At 44.3% G+C, this 20,601-nt stretch overlaps 1 protein-coding gene across 1 annotated transcript in view; it reads left to right on the plus strand.

Annotated features, from left to right (window-relative positions):
- Nucleotides 1-381: 381 nt before the first annotated feature.
- LOC141127921 (E3 SUMO-protein ligase RanBP2-like) overlaps nt 382-20,601 on the plus strand; it is a 157,501-nt gene continuing 137,281 nt past the window's right edge. The window contains exons 1-6 of the mRNA XM_073614806.1: nt 382-587; nt 10,746-10,813; nt 12,011-12,122; nt 12,626-12,778; nt 16,336-16,563; nt 17,886-18,025. Coding sequence (XP_073470907.1) covers nt 516-587; nt 10,746-10,813; nt 12,011-12,122; nt 12,626-12,778; nt 16,336-16,563; nt 17,886-18,025 — 773 coding nt within the window. The 5' untranslated portion in view covers nt 382-515. The remainder of the gene's footprint in view (nt 588-10,745; nt 10,814-12,010; nt 12,123-12,625; nt 12,779-16,335; nt 16,564-17,885; nt 18,026-20,601) is intronic.

Raw genomic sequence — 20,601 nt, forward strand, 5'->3', positions numbered from 1 at the left:
AGCTGGGTACCTGTGAAAACTAGGTACCCGCTTCCCCCCCCCCCCCCCCCCACACACAAAAAAATGACATGCCAAATGTGGCATGTGAGGGGTTCATGAGTACTTAAAGAGGAAGTTCTATTCTCGGGTGGAACTTCGCTTTAAATGTCATCTGCTGTTCATAAACCTCTTTTAAAAAGTCACCTTCTGTTCGGTGCTCAGTGTGGTCAAAATCTGATGCATATGTTCTATCAGAAAGCCGCTACCCATCACAGACAACATGTGGAAGGCATCGCCCATGCGCAGTAGGCCGCAACGTCACTTAGGTTGCATTTTCTGATAGAACACCCCTCCCCCTACTCTCTGCTAGATACCGCCCATAACCTCCCCGGGCCCAGGGCTCTTCAAACTGGAGGAAGTGACGTAGCGGAAGTCAGAGCTGTGGAGCCGCCTGAAGTACGTGAGCGCCTTCCGGGAAGTGTTGTGTGCGGAGTGCGGCTTACACGGGGCCGTGGTGTGTTCACGGAGCGAACAGAATGAGGCGCAATAAAGCGGAGTTGCAGAAATACATCGAAAATGCACAGAGCACCGTCTCCTCTCCTCGAGAGGTGAGCCATACACCCCCCCCCCCCAGGCCTTTACTACGCTGGCCGGCTCAGAGCCCTCACTCCTATGGGGAGTCATTATACGCGGGCAGTGGCAGCTTTATAGGGGGGGAGGGAGCACAAGTATCCCAGCTCTGTGGCTCCAATGAAAGGTGTCCTTCCAAAGCAGAAAAGAGATCCTCGGTTTCACTGTTGCAGTACCCTATTGTAGGGGTTGCTTTACCCAAGGGAGAGGAGCTGATTGCTTTGCCAGGGAATTTTCCCCAGAGTTTAGTGAATGAGGTTTAGCTCTAGCCGGTCCTGTGCAAATAAAGAAGTGTCCACCCCCCCCCCCCCCCCCGCATGCGTTTGGTGTTCTCTGAAAAGAGACATTTCTCCACATTGCTCCCCCCCCAAATACTATAGCTGCTGACTTTTTTTTTTTATAATTTAGGACACTTAACTGTCCAAGCTTCCAGCGGTGTCCTCACCTGAGCCAATTCTTCAATCAGCGATTGGGTGCTGCCATCTTGACTAAGGGAAACTGGCGTTGAAGCCTAGTGGCTTTACAACTGGCCCCCTACTGCGCATGCAGGAAGCGTGCTGCGCTCTGTGAATGGGCCGCAGTCTTCTGAGACCTGTGAAGTGTCCCAGAAGGCGGTGGATAGACTTTCCGGCTCAGGATTGTGTACTTGTCAAAACCAGGTTCCTGCTCCCCCTCCCCCTAAAAGGTGCCAAATGTGGCAGCGGAGGAGGCAGACCAGCGAAGCTTCCCCTTTTGGGTGGAGCTCCACTTTAAGCTCTGGGAGAATTCCCTTGTAAAATTGCAACTTCAAGGGGTTGTAGAGGCGGAAGGGTTTTTTTATAATAATGAATTAAAGTGGAAGTCCATGCTAAAACTAAAATCCCTGCAGCTATAGACACCCGTGATCTAACACTAACCTATCTGGCCCTGTAAAGAAAAAAAACTGTATATATGCCTTATTTGAAGGCGATCCGGCCTAATCTCCAGATGCAGAAGCTCTGCAGAGGACACGTCAGACAATGGCTGTGAAATGAATGAGGAGTGACGTCACCCATAGAGTTACTATGGGGCTTCTGTTGTCGGACATGTCCTCTGCACCCGTCTCCCCAGCAAAGCCGTGGCCGACAGCTCAGCAGGGGATCGGATCGCCTGCAGAAAAGATATGTGTAATGATTTTATTTTTTACATAGGTTAGTGTTAGATCGCGGGTGTCTATAGGTGCAGGGATTTTAGTTTTGGCATTGACTTACACTTTCGGATCAAAAGCTTTCTGTGTGCAGCAGCCCTCCTAAAACTTACCTGAGGTTCCTCTCTGTCCAGCGATGTCCACGAGTGTCTCAGTCGTTCGAGATCCTCCTTCCTGATTGGCTCAGACACAGCAGCAATGCCATTGGCTCCTGCTGCTGTCAGTCAGCTAGCCAATCAGGGGAGAGAGGGGGCGGGGCTGGGTTGGGGCTCCGTGTCACAAGAAGCTGTGACTCGAATCGGGTGCCTCCATAGCAAGCTGTTTGCTCTGGGGGCCCTGAACAGGAGGGAGGGGCCAGGACCAGAGAAGTTGAGGACCTAGGCTGCTCTGTGCAAATCCACTGCAACAGAGCAGGTAAGTAGAACATGTTTATTATTTTTATAGGGAAAAAAACAAGCCTTTAAAACCACTTTAACTTACAAGTATTCAGCCTATTTGCTGTTCGTAAATCCAACCCATAATTTCTTCAGAAGGTTTCCTGGAGTTTGTGTCCCCTGCTGTGCTCAGTGGTTACTTGCACTCTTGACACTGGTTTGTGGAGATGTGGGTGTCAGTGGAAGGAACCACTGAGTGTTAAAGTAACTCTGTCAGTCCCTTGCACAAATCCAAGAGGTTTTGCATTCCAGGCATACGGTCCTGATTGCATATGCTCATAAATGCGGGCTTGGTAGAGTGTCCATTCACCGCCTATTCCAGTCTGTTGTATATTTTGTCAGGGTACTGGCAGCAGTGCTGGATGCTGCACCTGTGCCTCCCGGGCATGTAAAAATGGCTTGGTTTGGGTGAAAGGGCCCATGTCCTCCATCACAGGGGTGCAGAGATTTGTTACAGTATAAAGGGCTGTTGGTTTATTTTTTGTGCTAGCTTGTAGCTACATACAGGCAGCCTATATAAGTGAATAAATACTTATTGGATGCACGCTGGGGACTCTGTCCCCATCCCTGCCTACCTTTCTGCTGTGCAGGTGAGTCTGTGCAGCTGATGCATATCCACTGAGAGGCTGGAGCCAGTATAATTGAAAGTTGTAAACTGCAGGTGTTGGGGAAAGAATTTTAAGCACTTGGCATCTGCGCAATAGCGGAAAGATGGCTACAGTGTGGTCACTTGCTTACTGGACACTTATACCCCCTTCCTACCCAGGCCAATTTTCAGCTTTCAGCGCTGTCACTCTTTTGACGATTGTGCAGTCATGATACACTGGACCCATGTCGAATGTTTATTATTATACAGGATTTATATAGCGCCAACAGTTTGCGCAGCGCTTTACAACATGAGGGCAGACAGTGCACTTACAATACAAATCAATACAGGAGGGATCAGAGGGCCCTGCTAGTTAGAGCTTACAATCTAGAAGGGAGGGTCAAAGTGGAAACAAAAGGTAATAACCGTGGGGGGTGAGATGATGGAGAAAATGAAAAAACAGTCGTCGTTAGGTGTGGGTAGGGTAGGCTTCTCTGAAGAGAAGGGTTTTCAGGGATCGTCTAAAAGCTAATAGAGTAGGAGATAAGTGGACAGATTGGGGTAGGGCATTCCATAGGATTGGAGAGGCTTTGGAAAAGTCCTGGAGGCAAGCATGGGAGGAGGTGATGAGGGAGCTAGAGCAGAAGGTCTTGAGAGGAACAAAGAGAACAAGTAGGTTGGTATATAGAGACTAGGCTAGTTATGTAGCTGGGGGTTAAATTGTGGATGGCTTTGTAAGTAGTTGATAGTATTTTGAATTTAATTCTTTGGCCGAGCGGAAGCCAGTGGAGGGATTAACAGAGGGGGTAGCAGAGACAGAGCGATTAGTAAGGTGGATGAGTCTGGCAGGAGCATTCATGATGGATTGATAGGTGATAGACTATGTAGAGGTAAGCCAATGAGAAGGGAGTTGCAGTAGTCGAGGCGAGAGATGACCAGCGAGTGAATTAAGAGCTTTGTTGTGTCATTGGTTAGAAAGGGGCATATTTTGGAGTGTTGCGGAGGTCGAGGCGGCAGGATTTGGACAGTGATTGGACGTGGTGCTTAAAGGAGAGTTCAGAGTCCAGGACTACACCTAGAACCTTGGCATGTGGGGATGGGATTATAGTTGTGCCCTTTGATTTTGACAGAGAGATCAGGGGAAGGGGCATATGGGGGAGGAAAAATGTATAAGTTCGGTTTTGGATAGATTGAGATTTAGGAAGTGATGTGACATCCAGACTGATATATCTGATAGTAAATTAGTGATACGTGAGGAGACAGAGGGAGTGAGCTGAGGGGTAGAGAAATGGATTTGGGTGTCAGCATAGAGGTGGTATTGGAAGCCATGGGAGGCTATTGGCTGACCCAGGAAAGAGGTGTAGATTGAAAATAGGAGGGGTCCAAGAACAGAACCTTGGGGGACCCCAACTGAGAAAGGAAGAGGAAGTAGAGTTGTAGGAAATGTTAAAGGTGCGAGGGGATAAGTGTAGAGAGAACCAGCGAAGAGTACAGTCATGGAGACCAAAGGTGTGGAGTTTTTTGAGGAGGAGGGGGTGGTCAACCATATCAAAGGCAGCAGAGAGGTCCAGGAGGAGGAGTACAGAATAGCGTTGGTTTTGGCCGTTAGTAGATCGTTTGTTAGTTTTAGGAGAGCAGTTTCTGTGGAGTGTTGAGGACGAAATCCAGACTGAATGGGATCAAGAAGGCTATTATCAGCGAGGTGGATGCTCAGTCGGCTGTGGACTAGAGGAGTTTGGATAAGAAGGGGAGCAAGAAGATGGGGCGTAGGTTGTTAAGATTGGATGGGTCCAGTGAGGGCTTTTTAAGTATGGGTCTGACAAGTGCATGTTTTAGAGAGTTGGGAAAGATGCCAGAAGAAGAGGGAGAGATTGAAGATGTGGGTTAGATAGTATAGCACAGAGCCCAGAGGGTGCACGTAGCATTTGTGAGGGAACAGGATCCAGAGGGCAGGTGGTAAGGTGGACATTAGAAAGTAGTTTAGCAACCTTGTCTATAGTGGTGGGGTTGAAATAGGGAAGTAATGATTGTGCCTGTGGGCATGAAGTGGAAAGCGCGGTACAGTAGAGATCTCCTCACAAATTGTATTAATCTTCTGTTTGAAGTGATTGGCTATCTCCTGGGCAGTGAGTGAGTTGGCGGGTGGAGGCGGTGGAGGACGAAGTAGAGAGTTGAAGGCAGAGATGAGTTGACGGGGATGGGATGATATGTTGCTATTGAGAGTGATAAAATAGGTCTGCTTGGCAGTGAAGAGGCTGGAATTGTATTTTTGGAGGGCAGATTTAAATTGGTTGAATTCTCTCTGAGACTTAGTCTTATGCTACAGTATCATCTGTTTGCCAAGGTTGAAGGGGTCGGGGCCTGATTCTGTGTAGTGAGGGGGGCCATTGAGTCTAGTGAGGCTAGAAGTAGGGGCCTGATTCTGTGTAGTGAGGGGGGCCATTGAGTCTAGTGAGGCTAGAAGTAAATCGTTGCAGACAGAGGTGGCTTTGATTTTTTTCACACAAATGGTGCTTTCTTTTGGTAGTATTTAATCACCACTAGGGTTTTTGTTTTTTGCTAAACAAACAAAAAAAAATGAATTTTGAAAAACAAAACTTTTTTCGTAGTTTATAACATTTTGCAAACAGATTTTCTCCTGCGCTGATTGGGTGGTGCTGATAGGTGGCACTGGTGGGTGCTGGTGGCACTGATTTGTAGCACACTTGGCTGCTGCCTTTTTTTTTTTTCCTTCACACTGATAGCGTGAAGGAAAAAAACGATAACCAGCATCTGTTTATTACCGTGATCAGCTTTCATTGGCTGACAGCTGATTATATGGTAAAGGGCCTGCTGTGATTGACCCTTTTACCCGATCTTTGGTCAGCTGTGTCTCTGAGTCCAGGAGAAGTGCGAGAACGGGAGGGCATCTATAGACGCCCTCCCGGCAATTTAAGCCTGCGCTGTGGCAGACTTTCAGGTATAGCGTGGGTGGCAAATGGTTGAATACCACCAAAAGTAAGCTCTTTTTTTGTGTGAAAAAAAAGATAAAAATTCATATGGATACAGTGTTCCAATATTGCATAATTGTCATTCAAAGTGTGATGGACAGCCCTGAAAGCTGAAACTTGGTTTGGCAGGGAGAGGGTGAAAGTGGTTAATAGTTTATTGGGAACTCTTTTTTTTTTTTTTTTTTTTCTTTAATCGTACATCACGGGAAACAGAGCCATAGTAATTACTATGTGGATTATAGTTCACCTTCAGGTGCTGGACGCTGGCACAACTTAAAAGGGGAAGTTGCCTTGCTATATAACCCCTCCCACTCCTGGGAGTATCTCAGTTTTTTCGCCAGTGTCTAAGGTCTTGGTCACAGGTGAAGATGTGCTGTGCTGAGCTTCTCTGAAGCAATCATTGCTGGGGCTAGCTATACAGCCGGATCCATTCAAAGTGTCTCTTAGGCTGAATTGAATGGTACGCGGGCCTCGTATCCAAAGAAGCGAGGTTTTGCCTGTAACGCTTCTCTTTTTAGAGAGCTGGACCCCGGGATCCAGTACTTTTGGTATTAAGACCATAAAGTTTTACTGGTGGGGTGCTTTTTACAAGTCCAGGATTGTGGGTTCCCCAAGGGTCCCTGAAAGTTTAACAGAACCCACCGTGAAGGATGAAGTTTGGGTCTGTTGGTTTTACCACAGAAAACCCTGCGACAGGAAAGGTAAGTGGAGTTTTTCTAAGGAATTTTTACATTTTCTTATGAAATGTCTCCTTTAACCGCTTCCCGACCACCTCACGATGATATATGTCGGCAGAAGGGCACGTACAGGCAGAATCGCGTACATGTACGGTGCCCTTTAAGGGGAGGCTTGCGGGCGCGCGCCCGCTGGGAGCTTCGTGAGCGTGATCGCGGGTCCCGCAGACTCTATGTCCGCGGAGATACCCGCGATCGTCTCACGGAGAGGAAGAACAGGGAAATGCTAATGTAAATAAGCATTTCCCTGTTCTGCCTAGTGACACTGTCACCGATCACAGCTCCCTGTAATCGGGAGCGGTGATCAGTGTTGTCACACACAGCCCCTGCCCCCCCACAGTTAGAATCACTCCCTAGGACACACTTAACCCTTACAGCGCCACCTAGTGGTTAACCCCTTCACTGCCAGTCACATTTACACAGTAATCAATGCATTTTTAATTGCACTGATTGCTGTATAAATGGGGCCCTAAAATCACGACAGTGTCCGATCTGTCTACCATAATGTCGCAGTCACAATAAAAAAACGCTGATCGCCGCCATTACTAATAAAAAAAAAAAAATCTTGTGGCCCCTAGCGGGGCCCAGGAAATCTTGATATGCAGAGATCGTAAAGATGGCAGTAGGGGACCCATGGACCCTAACATCACGGCCAGACCTTCTCTCGAAAGGTCCGGTGTTCCATCCTACTTTAGATGCTAAATTTAATGGTCCGCCTATTGAGACCCATACTCTGAAGAAACGTAGGCTGTCAGGTTCAGTGGTTTCTATCTTGGTTAATGCAAGGGAGCCGGCCTCAGTTCGCAACTGCAGCCCTATACAAATCATTCATTCATTCCCTAATTATATATTATGGAGTCTGGGAAGCATATGTCTCCTGGTGTGAAATCAGGAGTTGCACCCCAGGAAATAGGTCAAAGGTAGAATCCTTGACTTTCTGCAGATGTGGTGAGAAATAAGGCTGGCCTTGAGTGCTTTTTAAGGACAGGTCTCGGCCTTATCGGTATTATTTCAACGACCACTTGCTTTGCATTCTTTGGTTCGTAACTTTATTCAGGGGGCAACATGGCTTAATCTCCGGTTAGGTAACCGCTGAACCCCTGGGACTTTTAGTTTTGTCGTAATTTCAAAACAGCCTTTTTTGGGCTGATACGACATATTTTTTGACAAGGAAACAATTTTTTCTGGTAACCATATCTGCTGCAAGAAGGGTATCAGAATTTGCTGCTCTTTCTTGTAAAGAGCCATGTTTTTATTCACAAGGATAAGGTAATATTGCGTCCTCATCCTAACTTTTTACCGAAGGTAATATCAGTTTTTTTTATCTAAACCAGGATATTATTCTACCTTCATTTTTCCAGAACCCTGTTCTATGGAAGAAAAATCACTGCATTCTCTTGATGTGGTGAGAGCAGTCAAAGTCTACTCAAAGGCGAAAACGTTTTGTTCATGTTGCCTGAAGGTCCTAAAAGAGGACAGGTAGCATCAAAATCTACTATTTCTAAATGGATTGGAGAAGTAATCGTTCAAGCTTATGGTTTAAAGAGGTAGTTCCACCCTCTCGAATCAAAGCGCACTTCTCTAGGGCTGTTAGTGCTTCGTGGGCAGTGTATCACCAAGCCTCCATGGCTCAATTCTGCAAGTCCGCAACTTGGTCTTCGATCCAGACATTTACCAGATTCTACCTGGTGGATGTAAAAAGACATGAGGCTGTCACCTTTTGGGCGCAATGTACTGCAGGCAGCAGTATAAATCCTCTAATCTCATGATGTCCTACTTTGGTTGTTTCCCTCCCCTCAGTTGGCATTGCTCTGGGACATCCCACATAGTAATTACTGTGTCCAGTGATGTACAATTAACCACTTGCCGACCGCCACGTGTACATTTACGTCGGCAGAATGGCACGGCTGGGCAAATGGGCGTACCTGTACGTCCCTTTGAATTTGCTGCCGTGTGGTCGCATGCGCGACCCTGCCGCGAGCTCTGTGAGTAGGATCGCGGGTCCCGCGGATTCGATGTCCGCGGGGATACCTGCGATCGTCTCACGGAGCTGAAGAACGGGGAGATGCTAATGTAAACAAGCATCTCCCTGTTCTGCCTAGTGACACTGTCACTGATCCTAGCTCCCTGTGATCGGTCACTAGTAGCCATGCCTCCTAAGAGTTAGAATCACTCCCTAGGACACACTTAACCCCTTCCTAGCCAGCTAGTGGTTAACCCCTTCACTGCCAGTGTCATTTTTACAGTAATCAGTGCAATTTTATAGCACTGATCGCTGTAAAAATGACAATGGTCCCAAAAATGTGTCAAAATTGTCCGTGTCTGCCATAATGTCGCAGTCACGATAAAAATCGCAGTTTGCCACCATTACTAGTAAAAAAATAAATAAATAAATATAAATATATATATATATATATATATATATATATATATATATATATATATATATATATATCTATCTATATCATAAACTAACCCCTATTTTGTAGATGCTATACCTTTTGCGCAAACCAATCAATAAACGCTTATTGCAATTTTTTTTTTTTTCCCAAAAAATTTGTAGAAGAATACGTATCGGCCTAAACTGAGGAAAAACGTTTTTTTTTTTTTTTTTCAAAATTGTCACTCTATTTTTGTTTATAGCGCAAAAAATAAAAACCGCAGAGGTGACCAAATACCACCAAAAGAAAGCTCTATTTGTGGGAAAAAAAGGACGTCGATTTTGTTTGGGAGCCACGTCACACGACCGCGCAATTGTCAGTTAAAGCGACACAGTGCCGAATCGCAAAAAGTGCTCTGGTCTTTGGCCAGCTAAATGGTCTGGGGCTTAAGTGGTTAAGTACATCACGGGACCCAGAGGTCCCGCCCCTCTTTCCAGTATACACGTGTATTGCTTTGCTACAAAACTGAGATACTCCCAGTAGTGGGAGGGGTTATATACGGAGGCAACTTCCTGTTTAGGGTGTGCCAGTGTCCAGCACCGGATGGTGGACTATAACCCTCATAGTAATTACTATGGCTCTGTCCCGTGATGTACTTCAAAAGAAAATTATTTTACAGGTAAGCTGTTATAAAATCTTATTTTTTTTTCATACATCAAAGGATACAGAGCATCTCTATTTTCATTACAAATGGGGTCATGCTACCATCTTCAGGCGATTGGTCACTGGAAAAAAAAAAGACAAAGTCCTCTACCAGGCATCACTCCCAGTTACACAATTTTTTTGTTATTGTCTGAAGGTGATGGTGCTGTCTGCACAAAATTGAATAGCTAGTTTCTCAATGGTTCCATCGTGGAATAATGCACCAGTTTTTTCCAGATATATTGCATATGGCTTTTCAATGCTCAGAGGAATGTTACCTGGACCCTGCACTGGACGATATAGGGAGGGCCTGTAAGGTTGCTGTTCAGCACTGGACCCTGCGTGACAAGACTCTTTGCAAAGATATGGATCAGTAGGGTTCTAAACAGGTACAGGGCAGAGATTTCCTGAAGGCTCCTAATGGCGCAGTCTGCTGTCCTGGGGGTCCTGTGGCAGGAATGGTGAGTGCCCTGAAGTAGTCCATACTGGTGACAGGGTGTATCTGTGCCCCAAAAAGCTTTGTAAGTTTTCTCATGCAAGTTGTCTGGACTAATTTGAAAGTACCACTTCCGAGTTTTCTACCCCAAAGGTATCAGTATTTGAAATCAGGGCAGCCACTGCAGCATCCTCAATCCTTCCCTGTACATCATTATTTAAAGGAAATTTTGTACACAGACTAGGCTCACCCTCACAGGGTGTTAGTTTCGCCAACAAAGTTTGCTCAGCAATACTCAATGAAGAGTGAGCTTGTACCAAAGTATTCCTTTGGTAGATCCTGCAGTTTCATATCTTGATATGAACCCCGCATACTAAGTGGGCAATATTAATATTTCAATGTTTAAAGATGCCTCGGACAAAGTCTGGAGACTTTTTATTAGGGCCACATTTGGGGGGGGGGGGTGCAGATTTGGAGCCAGTGATTGCGACTATAGGAGTCTGCCAAAGCCTCCAGGTTTGGCTCACCGCATGATGATTGAGGGGGATCCTTCTAGCAAAGATGCTGACTTCAGTAGAATCCTAGACAATTTCCTGTGGGACCTCAACTTCTCAGCAGAATCTTTTAAGATTTTAACAAATTCAGTTCTTATGTGGAAAATAAGTTTTCCTTTTAAAATCTCCCATTATTTTATTGTTTTGTTTCCAGAAAGCCATGAAAGGATTCCTTTTTGCCAAGTTGTACTATGAAGCGAAGGATTATGATCTCGCCAAGAGGTATTTTAAATTACTTTACAATAAAGTGAAGTTTAAAGCCAATCATGTTATGCATGTGTTTGTTTGCCTTTAAATAATTTTGTCCCTTCCTGACTGCGTAGCTAGGCTGTTAAAGTTTTTTGTCTTTGTACTTGTGTGGTAGGGGTCTGTTAGGATTTATCTTCTCCTGTGATCAAACTCCAGATGTATTGAAAAGCAGACAATTCATTTCGGATGTGTCACACAAAAGGATGATGCTTGCAAGCCAAAAGATGCTATAAGAATCACACAAAGAGATGTACATCCCCCCCCCCCCCCCCCCCTCCTAATATCTACAATAATATAGCTATAACGCTTCTATTGGCTGAGGAAACAGATGGCGTGCCTGGTACAAAATGGTACTTTATTTGGCTAATTAGCGTTTCCCGTACAGTCTTGTTCTACCATATATGGTTAAGGCCCCTTTCACACTGAGGCGGGAGGTGCGTTGGCGGTAAAGCGCCCCTATTATTGGCAGCGCTTTACCGTCATTTTAGTGGCAGTATTTGGCCACTAGTGGGGCGGTTTTAACCCCACTAGCCGCCAAGAGAGGGTTAAAAACCACCGCAATGCGCCTCTGCAGAGGTGCTTTGCCGGCGGTATAGCCGCGCTGCCACATTGATTTCAATGGGCAGGAGCGGTGTATACACCGCTCCGAAGATGCTGCTAGCAGAACTTTTTTTCCCGTCCTGCTAGCGCAACGCTCCAGTGTGAAAGCCCTCGGGCTTTCACACTGGAGACGTAGCAGCAGCTGTTTCGGGTCGGTTTGCAGGCGCTATTTATAGCGCCTGCAAACCGCCCCAGTGTGAAAGGGGTCTTGGCCTAATCATCCCTCAACTTACTATGGAGTTAGTTAAAGCAAATGATATAGCAAGTTAATACAACAACATGCTCAGAAGCCATCTTAAAAATCAGTGTCAGGGTTATTGTTTTTCTAATAATTTTTCTAATAGTCACACACTAAACATTAACATTTTTTCTAACAGGGTCGATCAATGTAATTGCATAATAGTTGACTTTAGTGCTGTTACTAATGCTGTAATTTCTCCCCGAACTGTATTTTTATCTCATATGCTAATACAGCCATATATATACAGGTCATTGTGTATTCTTTAAAATAAAAAAAAAAGTTTCAGATTTTAAAATGTAAATTCTTAATGATTGTTCAATATTTTTCAGATGTGTGTCATCATATATTGATGTGCAAGCGAGAGATCCAAAAGCACACAAGTTTCTTGGTCAGCTTTTTGAGCTTGAAGGAAATGTTGATAAAGCTGTTGGCTGCTACAAGGTACTTCAGCATTATAGTTAAAGAATTGTGTGTGTGTGTGTGTATATGAGGAGTAATCAAAAGTTTTCTGCACTTTTTTTATGGTTTGGAAACTTTTTGAACAACCCTTGTATAAATATAAAGCTATTTGTCAGAAAAGAAGGTACCATGTTTTCTCATGCTATGTAATGGCTTCCAAAGCACCCATGGAGTCTCAGGACCTTGATTCACACCAGTGCGACTTTATAGGGAGGATACTCTGAAAGCCAATGAAAAATGTGCAGGCATGCCTAGTTGACATGTATTAATCTCCTGCTGCTATATTGCTGTAATGTGTGGTCAGGTATAGCTTTTAAATGCTGTTGATATTTTTATTTTTACTGCCATTTTTTTATGTTGTAATGATTAAAATTCTGTTTGCTGGGCTATGTGATTTATACTATTTATTTGTTCAGTAGTAGTTCAATGTGCTTTTTTATTATGTAAAAAAAAATTATAATGCATTATTTTTCTTCTTATTTCAGCGTTCTTTGGAACTGAATCCTACTCAGAAAGATCTTGTTCTTAGGATTGCTGAATTGATATGCACTAGCGATGTCACAGATGGTAGAGCAGAATACTGGTTGGAAAAAGCAGCTAAGCTTTTCCCTGGAAGTCCTGTTATCTACAGACTAAAAGTAAGCTATGGGAAAATCTTTTGTTTTTAAAATCTTTATCTAAGAGCATCAAAACATCAAAATTCCTCCCCCCCCCCCTTTTTTTTTTTTTTTTTTTTTTAATTAATTTTTTTCCTTTTATCCTACATCGTAGAACACAGCAGCTTTATTGTTCCTTTTATTACGCTGCTATGCGCCACCTACAGGTGTTTGGATACTGGTAAAATAGACAGGAAGTCCCCTTTATATAACCCCCAATACAAGAAGTTTTATCTACACTTATGTATTTTGGTATTGCTCTATTTTCTGGCTCCTGAGCGCTACACTGTAGTGGTGAGAGGCGGCTGGGGAGATTCTGGTGTTTGATGCGGTGGTGGAGTTGTTCTCTTACCTCTTCTTCTTTCCCTGTGGCCCGGCGCACATGCGGTGTGGGATGATATTGTCACAAGCAGGGGTGGAGGTATCTGGCAGCTATCTTGCTACTTTTGTGGTGATGTCAAAAGTGGCACTGGGGACAGCGGCAGCATTAGGCAGCTGGTCAGATGCATTGGGAAGCAGCTGACTTCTCCAACAACTGGAATCATTCCTTTGCTAACGGCTTGGTGCAATCCAATGGTATCCGGTGCAGAAGCACATTGCCTTCTTGGCTAGTAATTGCTATTGTAGCACAAGTCCCATTTTGCTAGTTATCAGGCCATATGTCTCTCAGACGACAGAGAGGAGGGGATGTGGGGCGAGGGGGTCCCAAATACCTCTGTCGGGTATCCCTTCTGGCTCCTTCGTCTCTAAATTGTACTTTCACTACCTCCCAGTTCCAACATGACGAGAGGGGCTTTGTCGTCTGTGTTTGTGGGAATGCTGTGACTGTTATCTTTTCTGGTTTGGGCTGTTGAATCGCAAATGTAGACTTTCCCTCTCCCTTCTTGATTAACGGAGAAGGAACTTGTGGATGACGACTCTGTACTTTGGCCTAACTTTGTAACTAATGATGGGAAGGACTCTGCACCTGAGGATCTCTAGGGTCAGAGTTAAAGTAGATTCAAAAGGCCTTTTGTGCAATTTTGCAGAAGTTGCTGTTTCACCAGGGCTTTCTCTCAGAAAGCTCTGCTCCTAGAATCATGACAGCCGCCACAAGATCCTCTGTTCTCCATACATTCTGTCCTGAACTATGTTATGTTTTGTTAGTGGGCTGGACAATTCCTGACAAGTTATTCAATGGGGATGTTCGCTTGTCATTACCCCATGAAGGATGACTTTGCTAGGAAGGGGAGCATGGCCACCGTGGGTGTGCGGTAATGGCAGCTGCCTCAGTTGTTCCCTATACATTCTGTCCTTAAAGTGGATGTAAACCCTCACATATACCCAGCGAAGTGAACAGCCTCAGATTATACAGAGATGAAACAAATCTCCCTACAGGTTTTACAATATCTGCTGTCTTCAGCTTTATATATTCTTTAGAAAGTTCACATTATGATATATTTTCTCTTACTGTTTAGCACTGAGTGTGAAGTCTTGGGCATACAGGCAAGACAGCTGATTGGAGGAAAGGCACATACCCCCACTCCACATAAGCAGAAACTCTCAGAGCTCTTTTGGTAATAGTTCAGCTTTGTACTAATCTATTTTATAGCACCCTCCCACACACAAACTGAGAACTTGTCAGAAGTTATCAGGCTGGTAACAGAGCTATGGGACAGAGAGACAGTGCTTTTGGAGAGAGATAAGAAAACACTCCAGATATGGGTCCAGCTCAAATTTCATGAATCGTGTTTACATTTACTTTATAACTATATTTCTCTTTTGTTCATTGATGGACACAGCTTCCTTATTTTCAACCATAGGGTTTATAGCACAACCTACAGGAGTAGGACCCTAGGCAGAAAAACTCGGCAATGTCTATGGACAGTCCTAGCTGGTATAAAGCCCCTCTGCTATAGGCAAACCAGTAATTTATGCCTAGTGTTTCAGGAGTATGGGCAGTTCAGGTGTATCTGTCTGCTATGGAGGCAAAGTTCCCTTTTTGATCAGACAGGCAGACGAAAGGGTCTGGTGTCATCTTCTACCACCATTTCTAGGTGGATTAGGTAGATGGTGGTTCAAGATTATACCAGTAAGGGTCTTGTTCCCCCTTTCCTGTAACTGCACACTCTACTATGGCGCTTAGTGCCTCTTGGGCCTTGTAACGTCAGGCCCTGTCTCAGATTTGTAAGGTGGCTACTTGGTCATCTGTGCATACCTTCACTAAGTTTTACAAAATGGATGCTTGCTTTGGCTGTAAAGTATTGCAGGCAGGTGTTTGAGGTTCTTGATGCCCCCCTTCCCTTCCCTGTTTGAGCTCCTTTTTGGTCCATGTTGGCTTTGGTTTCTCCCACCCCTCACTTTTTGGAATCGCTTTGGGATGCCCCTATGATCGAGAATAAGGAAGATGAGTCCATCAATTAACCCAGAGAAAGGGATTTTACGGTGAGTAACAAAGCCCATTTTCCCTAAATGTCTTTCAGAACAGCACCTGAGAAAGTGTCTCCTCCCACTTTCCAACAGGAAATGCCACTTTCACTGAACTTTAAAAGGAGGCTTGGCTTCTCCCCACAGTTCGTCAGTTTTTGTTTCCTCTGGAAAGGGAAAAAACAGTGTGGAGTTAAGAGCTCTTAGGTGCTTTCCTGAGAGTCCAGTCTTCCTGCTCCACCGTTACCCTTTTACCTCAGAGAGCCCGTTCCTCCCATACCCAAGGGACTGCTGGATGGGCTCATTCTCCCTCCAAGTGCTCGGGGAGGGAGTGCTAAAATCTCCTTAGGCGAAGTTTAAAAATTTCTACAGGTTACCAGTTTTGAGTTAGAGGAGGTCCTGTGCTAGAATTATTGCTCTTGCTCTACCGATCGTGGTGATACCTCTCATGTGGTTTGATCAGTTTTCATATGTGGGCGCAACTTGCGTATGCGTTCGCTTCTGCGCACAAGCTCAGAAGGACGGGGCGATTTTTTTTTTTTTTTTTTTTTTTTTACTTTTTTTTTTTTTTTTCTCATTTTAATCTACTACTTTATTTTTCTCCTTCATTGATATGCGCTGATGAGGCTGCACTGGTGGGTAATGATGGGGGACAGATAAGGCGGTACTGATGGGGGACAGATAAGGCGGTACTGATGGGGGACAGATAAGGCGGTACTCAGTTCACTAGTGAATTCTAGAGATGCCATTTTTCTAGCAAGTAGGGCCTGTTTTAAGCTAAACTTCTATGATGCGTCTAAAAAATTGATCTCCCTTGTGTATATTAAGATGTATGTGGAAGGACCCAATATCATGATGCATTTGTGGATCCTACTTTGAATATTTTTGTTCCAGTTTTATCAAGTGGCCAGAATGTATGGGTTTTCCATCCCTGCAGTATTCTTGATATAATGTATGTTGGTTTAAAAAAGTATTGCTTCTCCGAGGAATGAAAAAAAAAAAAAATATAATTAGTGTGTGTTTCCAGTGCAGGTCTGCAGAGTGTATCTGTTGTGGTTGTGTACGGCTTAGGAGTCTTCACTTCTCATGTAGACTGTAATTATTTCTACTTTTTTCTTTTTTTTTTACCCCAGGAGCGTCTCTTAAACTGTCAAGGTGAAGCAGGCTGGAATCAGTTGTTCGATTTAATCCAGTCGGAACTCTTTGCAAGGCCCAATGATGTTTTTGTCAATATTAGACTTGTAGAGTTATTTCGGTCAAGTAAGAGACTAGATGAAGCTGTGATCCACTGTCTGAAGCCAGAGAGAAGAATTTTACGCACACACTTAGAGTGGTGCTCATGTGTTGTGCAAGTTTTAAAGGTATTTTTTATTTTCTTTGTTTCTCCCCTTATTCTTTGATAATGTGTGTGTGTTTTTTTTTTTTTTTTTTGTTTTGTTTTGTTTTTTTATGCTTCACATACTGGATGTGTTTAATCTTACCATTTTTAAAAGTAATTTGTCAGGAAACAGTGTATTCAGCCTTAGCTTCCATTTTCCCTATTTGCCGCCTCCTCCCCGCTCTGGCACTGTGGTCACTCTTGCCTCACTCCCACTGAGACACAGAGCTGTCCCCTGCTCAGACACCACAATAACCTTACAGCTGAGGGGACTTCCCTTTGTCTATCAAGGGCCCTTTCAGGGAGGGAAGGATGAAGGCAAACCTGGATGAGATTGACATAGTTGGGGGGGATGGAAGGAGGATGCGGAAGCCATTGTCTAATGTTGGCTTACATTCAAATGGGATAGTGTGCATTAAAAGGGTCTCACTACTTAGATTGCAGAGGATTTTTCTTTCCTTGGACCATAGATTGTGACCTATAAGTTAAATCTTTGTGCCAAATGCACTCTATTGTTTACACATTAATTGACGTGGTTTAAAGTAGTCTTTGCCTAACACCCAACTCTCCATCCAAAACAAGCCCTTATGTAAATTAAGATGATGGGTAGAGAGAGGGCATTTTCTCCCCCCTCCCAAGCTTTTTGCTAAGATTTATCCTATGAAAAAACCTTTGAAGAAATGTGCTTTTCATGTAGTGGATCCTGCCATTTTAGTTTTCAGTAAACCTTTCAGTTCCTAATGTGGATGTTCCCTCTTTTAAGGAATCTGTTGAACAGTATTTGAAGCCTTTTGAGCCGTTGGCTCCTGCTCAGTCAAATCTAGTGAGGAGGAAACAGGGGACGTAGCTGAGCCACGCTGTGTGTATCTACAGATGCACACAACTTGGCTCGGGAGCACACCCGCACATGTGGCTTGCTATGAGAGCACACAGAGAAGAGGATTTTTTTTTTTATTGTTATTTTAGAGAAAAAGCCTTTACTATTTAACACCTTTTGTCACAAGCACTGGGCACCTAACACCACAATGCCTACCCAGAATCTGTCCTCAGATCAAGGGAATCTGTCACATGTGTCATAGCTACCAAAAAGGGGAGGATATTTCTTTGCTTCCAGCAGCTGAATGCAGCACAGGGGAGTGGAAAGATGAGTCCAGAGACAAAACCCAGGTGGTTTAAGCACAGTGGATGAATAGCTTCGCAAAGTGGTATCAGCCTATGACTTTGGAAAGCAAGATGACAAAATTAGGATTCTGTACTGATGCTGATTAGGTTTTAAGCTGGTTTATTTGTGATTTTGTGTTCCAGGAATATTTGTCCTCTCACACAGATTCAGCTAAAAGCAATTGGAGAACAGTAAACAAGGAACTGTTGCTTGCACTTGCAGACCTTGTCCTTGTAACGCTTTCTACCAGAGATGTACAGGAAAGCAGACTAGCACTTAAAAGGTACTTTATTTATTTTTTTCTTCCCTGTCATCTTTGGTTACTACTTATGTGTCAATTTTCGAATGTTTTAGACATGGAACGGGTAACGTCTTCACCCAATAGAACTGCTTTTCATAAGACTTGGCATAAAAATTTACATGGCAGGCTCTTCCTGAAGTTGGACTTTAAGATATGTTTTGTAGAGCAGGTCCTGGGGAAGATGTATGGGATGCTGTTTCTGCCAGTTTCTAGATCATATATTTCATGCCATCATTCACTCAGTAAAGATGTGAACTCACAGTGGTGTAGTGGATAGCACTCTCGCCTAGCAGTAAGAAGGGTCACTGGTTCGAATCCCAACCACGGCACTACCTGCCTGGAGTTTGCATGTTCTCCCTGTGTCTGCGTGGGTTTCCTCCGGGTACTCCGGTTTCCCCCCACACTCCAAAGACATGCTGATAGGTTAATTGGATCCTGTTTAAATTGTCCCTAGTATGTATGAATGTGAGTTTAGGGACCTTAGATTGTAAGCTCCTTGAGGGTGTAGGGACTGATGTGAATGTACAATGTATATGTAAAGTGCTGCGTAAATTGACGGCGCTATATAAGTACCTGAAATAAATTAAAAAAAAAATAAATAAACTGCACATTCAGATATACAGATGGCCTTTAGAGGCTGTGACTGTATCTGACTTGCTGTGTATGAAGTTACTTCTTAAAACTGAACTTCAAGCGATTTAAAAATGTAAGCGCTGGGCATATGCTCTCTATCAGAGAAAAGATGAGCCATTTTAATGCACTTTCAATTGCCATAAGGAGCAACAGACTCTCATCATTACTCCATTGAAAGTATATTACCTCCATTCTAATGAACGTTGATGTATGTACCAGTTAATTGTAAAACCTTCAATAAACATGTTCTGGAAAAATGTAAGAGCTGCATTAAAAATTGTTTATAGAAGCTTAAAATACCATGCTTAACCCCATAGCACCGACTGTACAAACATATGTGGCATCGACTTTAAAGGGTTCTACCAGGATGATGCATGCATAGCCCCGGTACCGTTTTTTAGACAGGGCAGTCGGCTCTTCAGGGACAACAACCGATGCGGCTAAAAGCTACTCTCCTCTTCCCGGCCTCCCATCCTTCCGAGACACGATCTGGCACTTCCGCCGGCTAGAGACTGGAAGGAAGCTGAAAATGGCTTAATTCCAGTCTCCTTTGTGTAAACACGGAAGCGACGTCGCTTCCGGTTTACTCGGCTGCCAATGGTGCTGTTTTAAAAAAAAAAAAAAAAAAAAAAAAAAAAAACTGTATTCAGAATCGTGGTTTTTGGTGATCAGAATACTTTGTGCAAAGGAAGGATTGAGGGTCCCCCAATCCTTCCATAAAGAGTACCTGTCACCACCTATTACTGTCCCAAGGGATGTTTACATTCCTGGTGACAGCAATAAAAGTGATCACAATGTAAAAAAAAATAAAATGGGGGGGGGGGGATCTTTTTTTTTAACCACTTACCGACCAGCTCTTGTACATATACGTCGGCAGTTTGAAGATGGATATCTCGGTAACGGCAGCAGCTTCTGCCACAACCGAGGTATCCATCTTTTAGAGACGGCGGTTCTGTTTACGATAATGGTGGTCTCTGGGGCGGATTCACTGCGAGATCACCGTTATCGGCGGCGGGAGAGGTGCCACCCCACTCCCGCTGCGCTCTCCGACGCTTACCGGAGCCGTCGGTAGCGGCGGAGGCGATCGGGTCCTTTCACATCTGTGGTATGGAGATGAGTGAGGGGAAGATGGCCCCAACCTGTCTCCATACCATAGGAGGGCTGAAGTGACATCAAAACGTCACTTCCGCCCATACGTCTTAAAGGCACATTTTTCTGTTGTCATTTTTTCAAATGACAAATTATACTTTTTTATTTTTTTTTTTTTTTTTTTTTTTTTTTTTTTTTTTTTTTTTTTTTTTTTTTTTTTTTGCATTTTAGTCCAAATATGAGATCTGAGAACTTTTTGACCCCCAGATCTCATATTTAAGAGGTCTTGTCATGTTTACATTCCTTGTAATAGGAATAAAAGTGACCCAATTTTTTTTTTTTTTTTTTTTTATCGGGACTGCGACATGGCGGACACTTTTGACACTATTTTGGGACCATTGTCATTTATACAGCGATCAGTGCTATAAAAATGCACTGATTACTATGTAAATGACAATGGCAGGGAAGGGGTTAAGTGTGTCCTAGGGAGTGATTTTAACTGTGGGGGGGGGCAGTGGGGCTACTATATACTAGACAGCGAGCAGTGATCTGTCATATCACTAGGCAGAATGGGGAAATGCCTTGTTTACATAGGCATCTCCCCGTTCTTCCGCTCTGCGACACAGTCGCGGGCACCCGGCAGATATCGAGTCTGCGGGACCCGCGGTCACGGAGTGCGCCCACAATGCCGCTTCTTAAAGGGGATGTACCTGCACGCCCTTTTGCCCACCCGTGCCATTCTGCTGACGTATATTGTGCGGCGGTCGGGAAGGGGTTACAAAGGGTCTCCTAGTTCCTGGCCTGGTACGCTGCCTCCCCTTCTCCTCCCCTTCTCC

The sequence above is a fragment of the Aquarana catesbeiana genome, linkage group LG02, assembly GCF_042186555.1.
Source record: "Aquarana catesbeiana isolate 2022-GZ linkage group LG02, ASM4218655v1, whole genome shotgun sequence".
In the NCBI taxonomy this organism is placed as follows: Eukaryota; Metazoa; Chordata; class Amphibia; order Anura; family Ranidae; genus Aquarana; species Aquarana catesbeiana.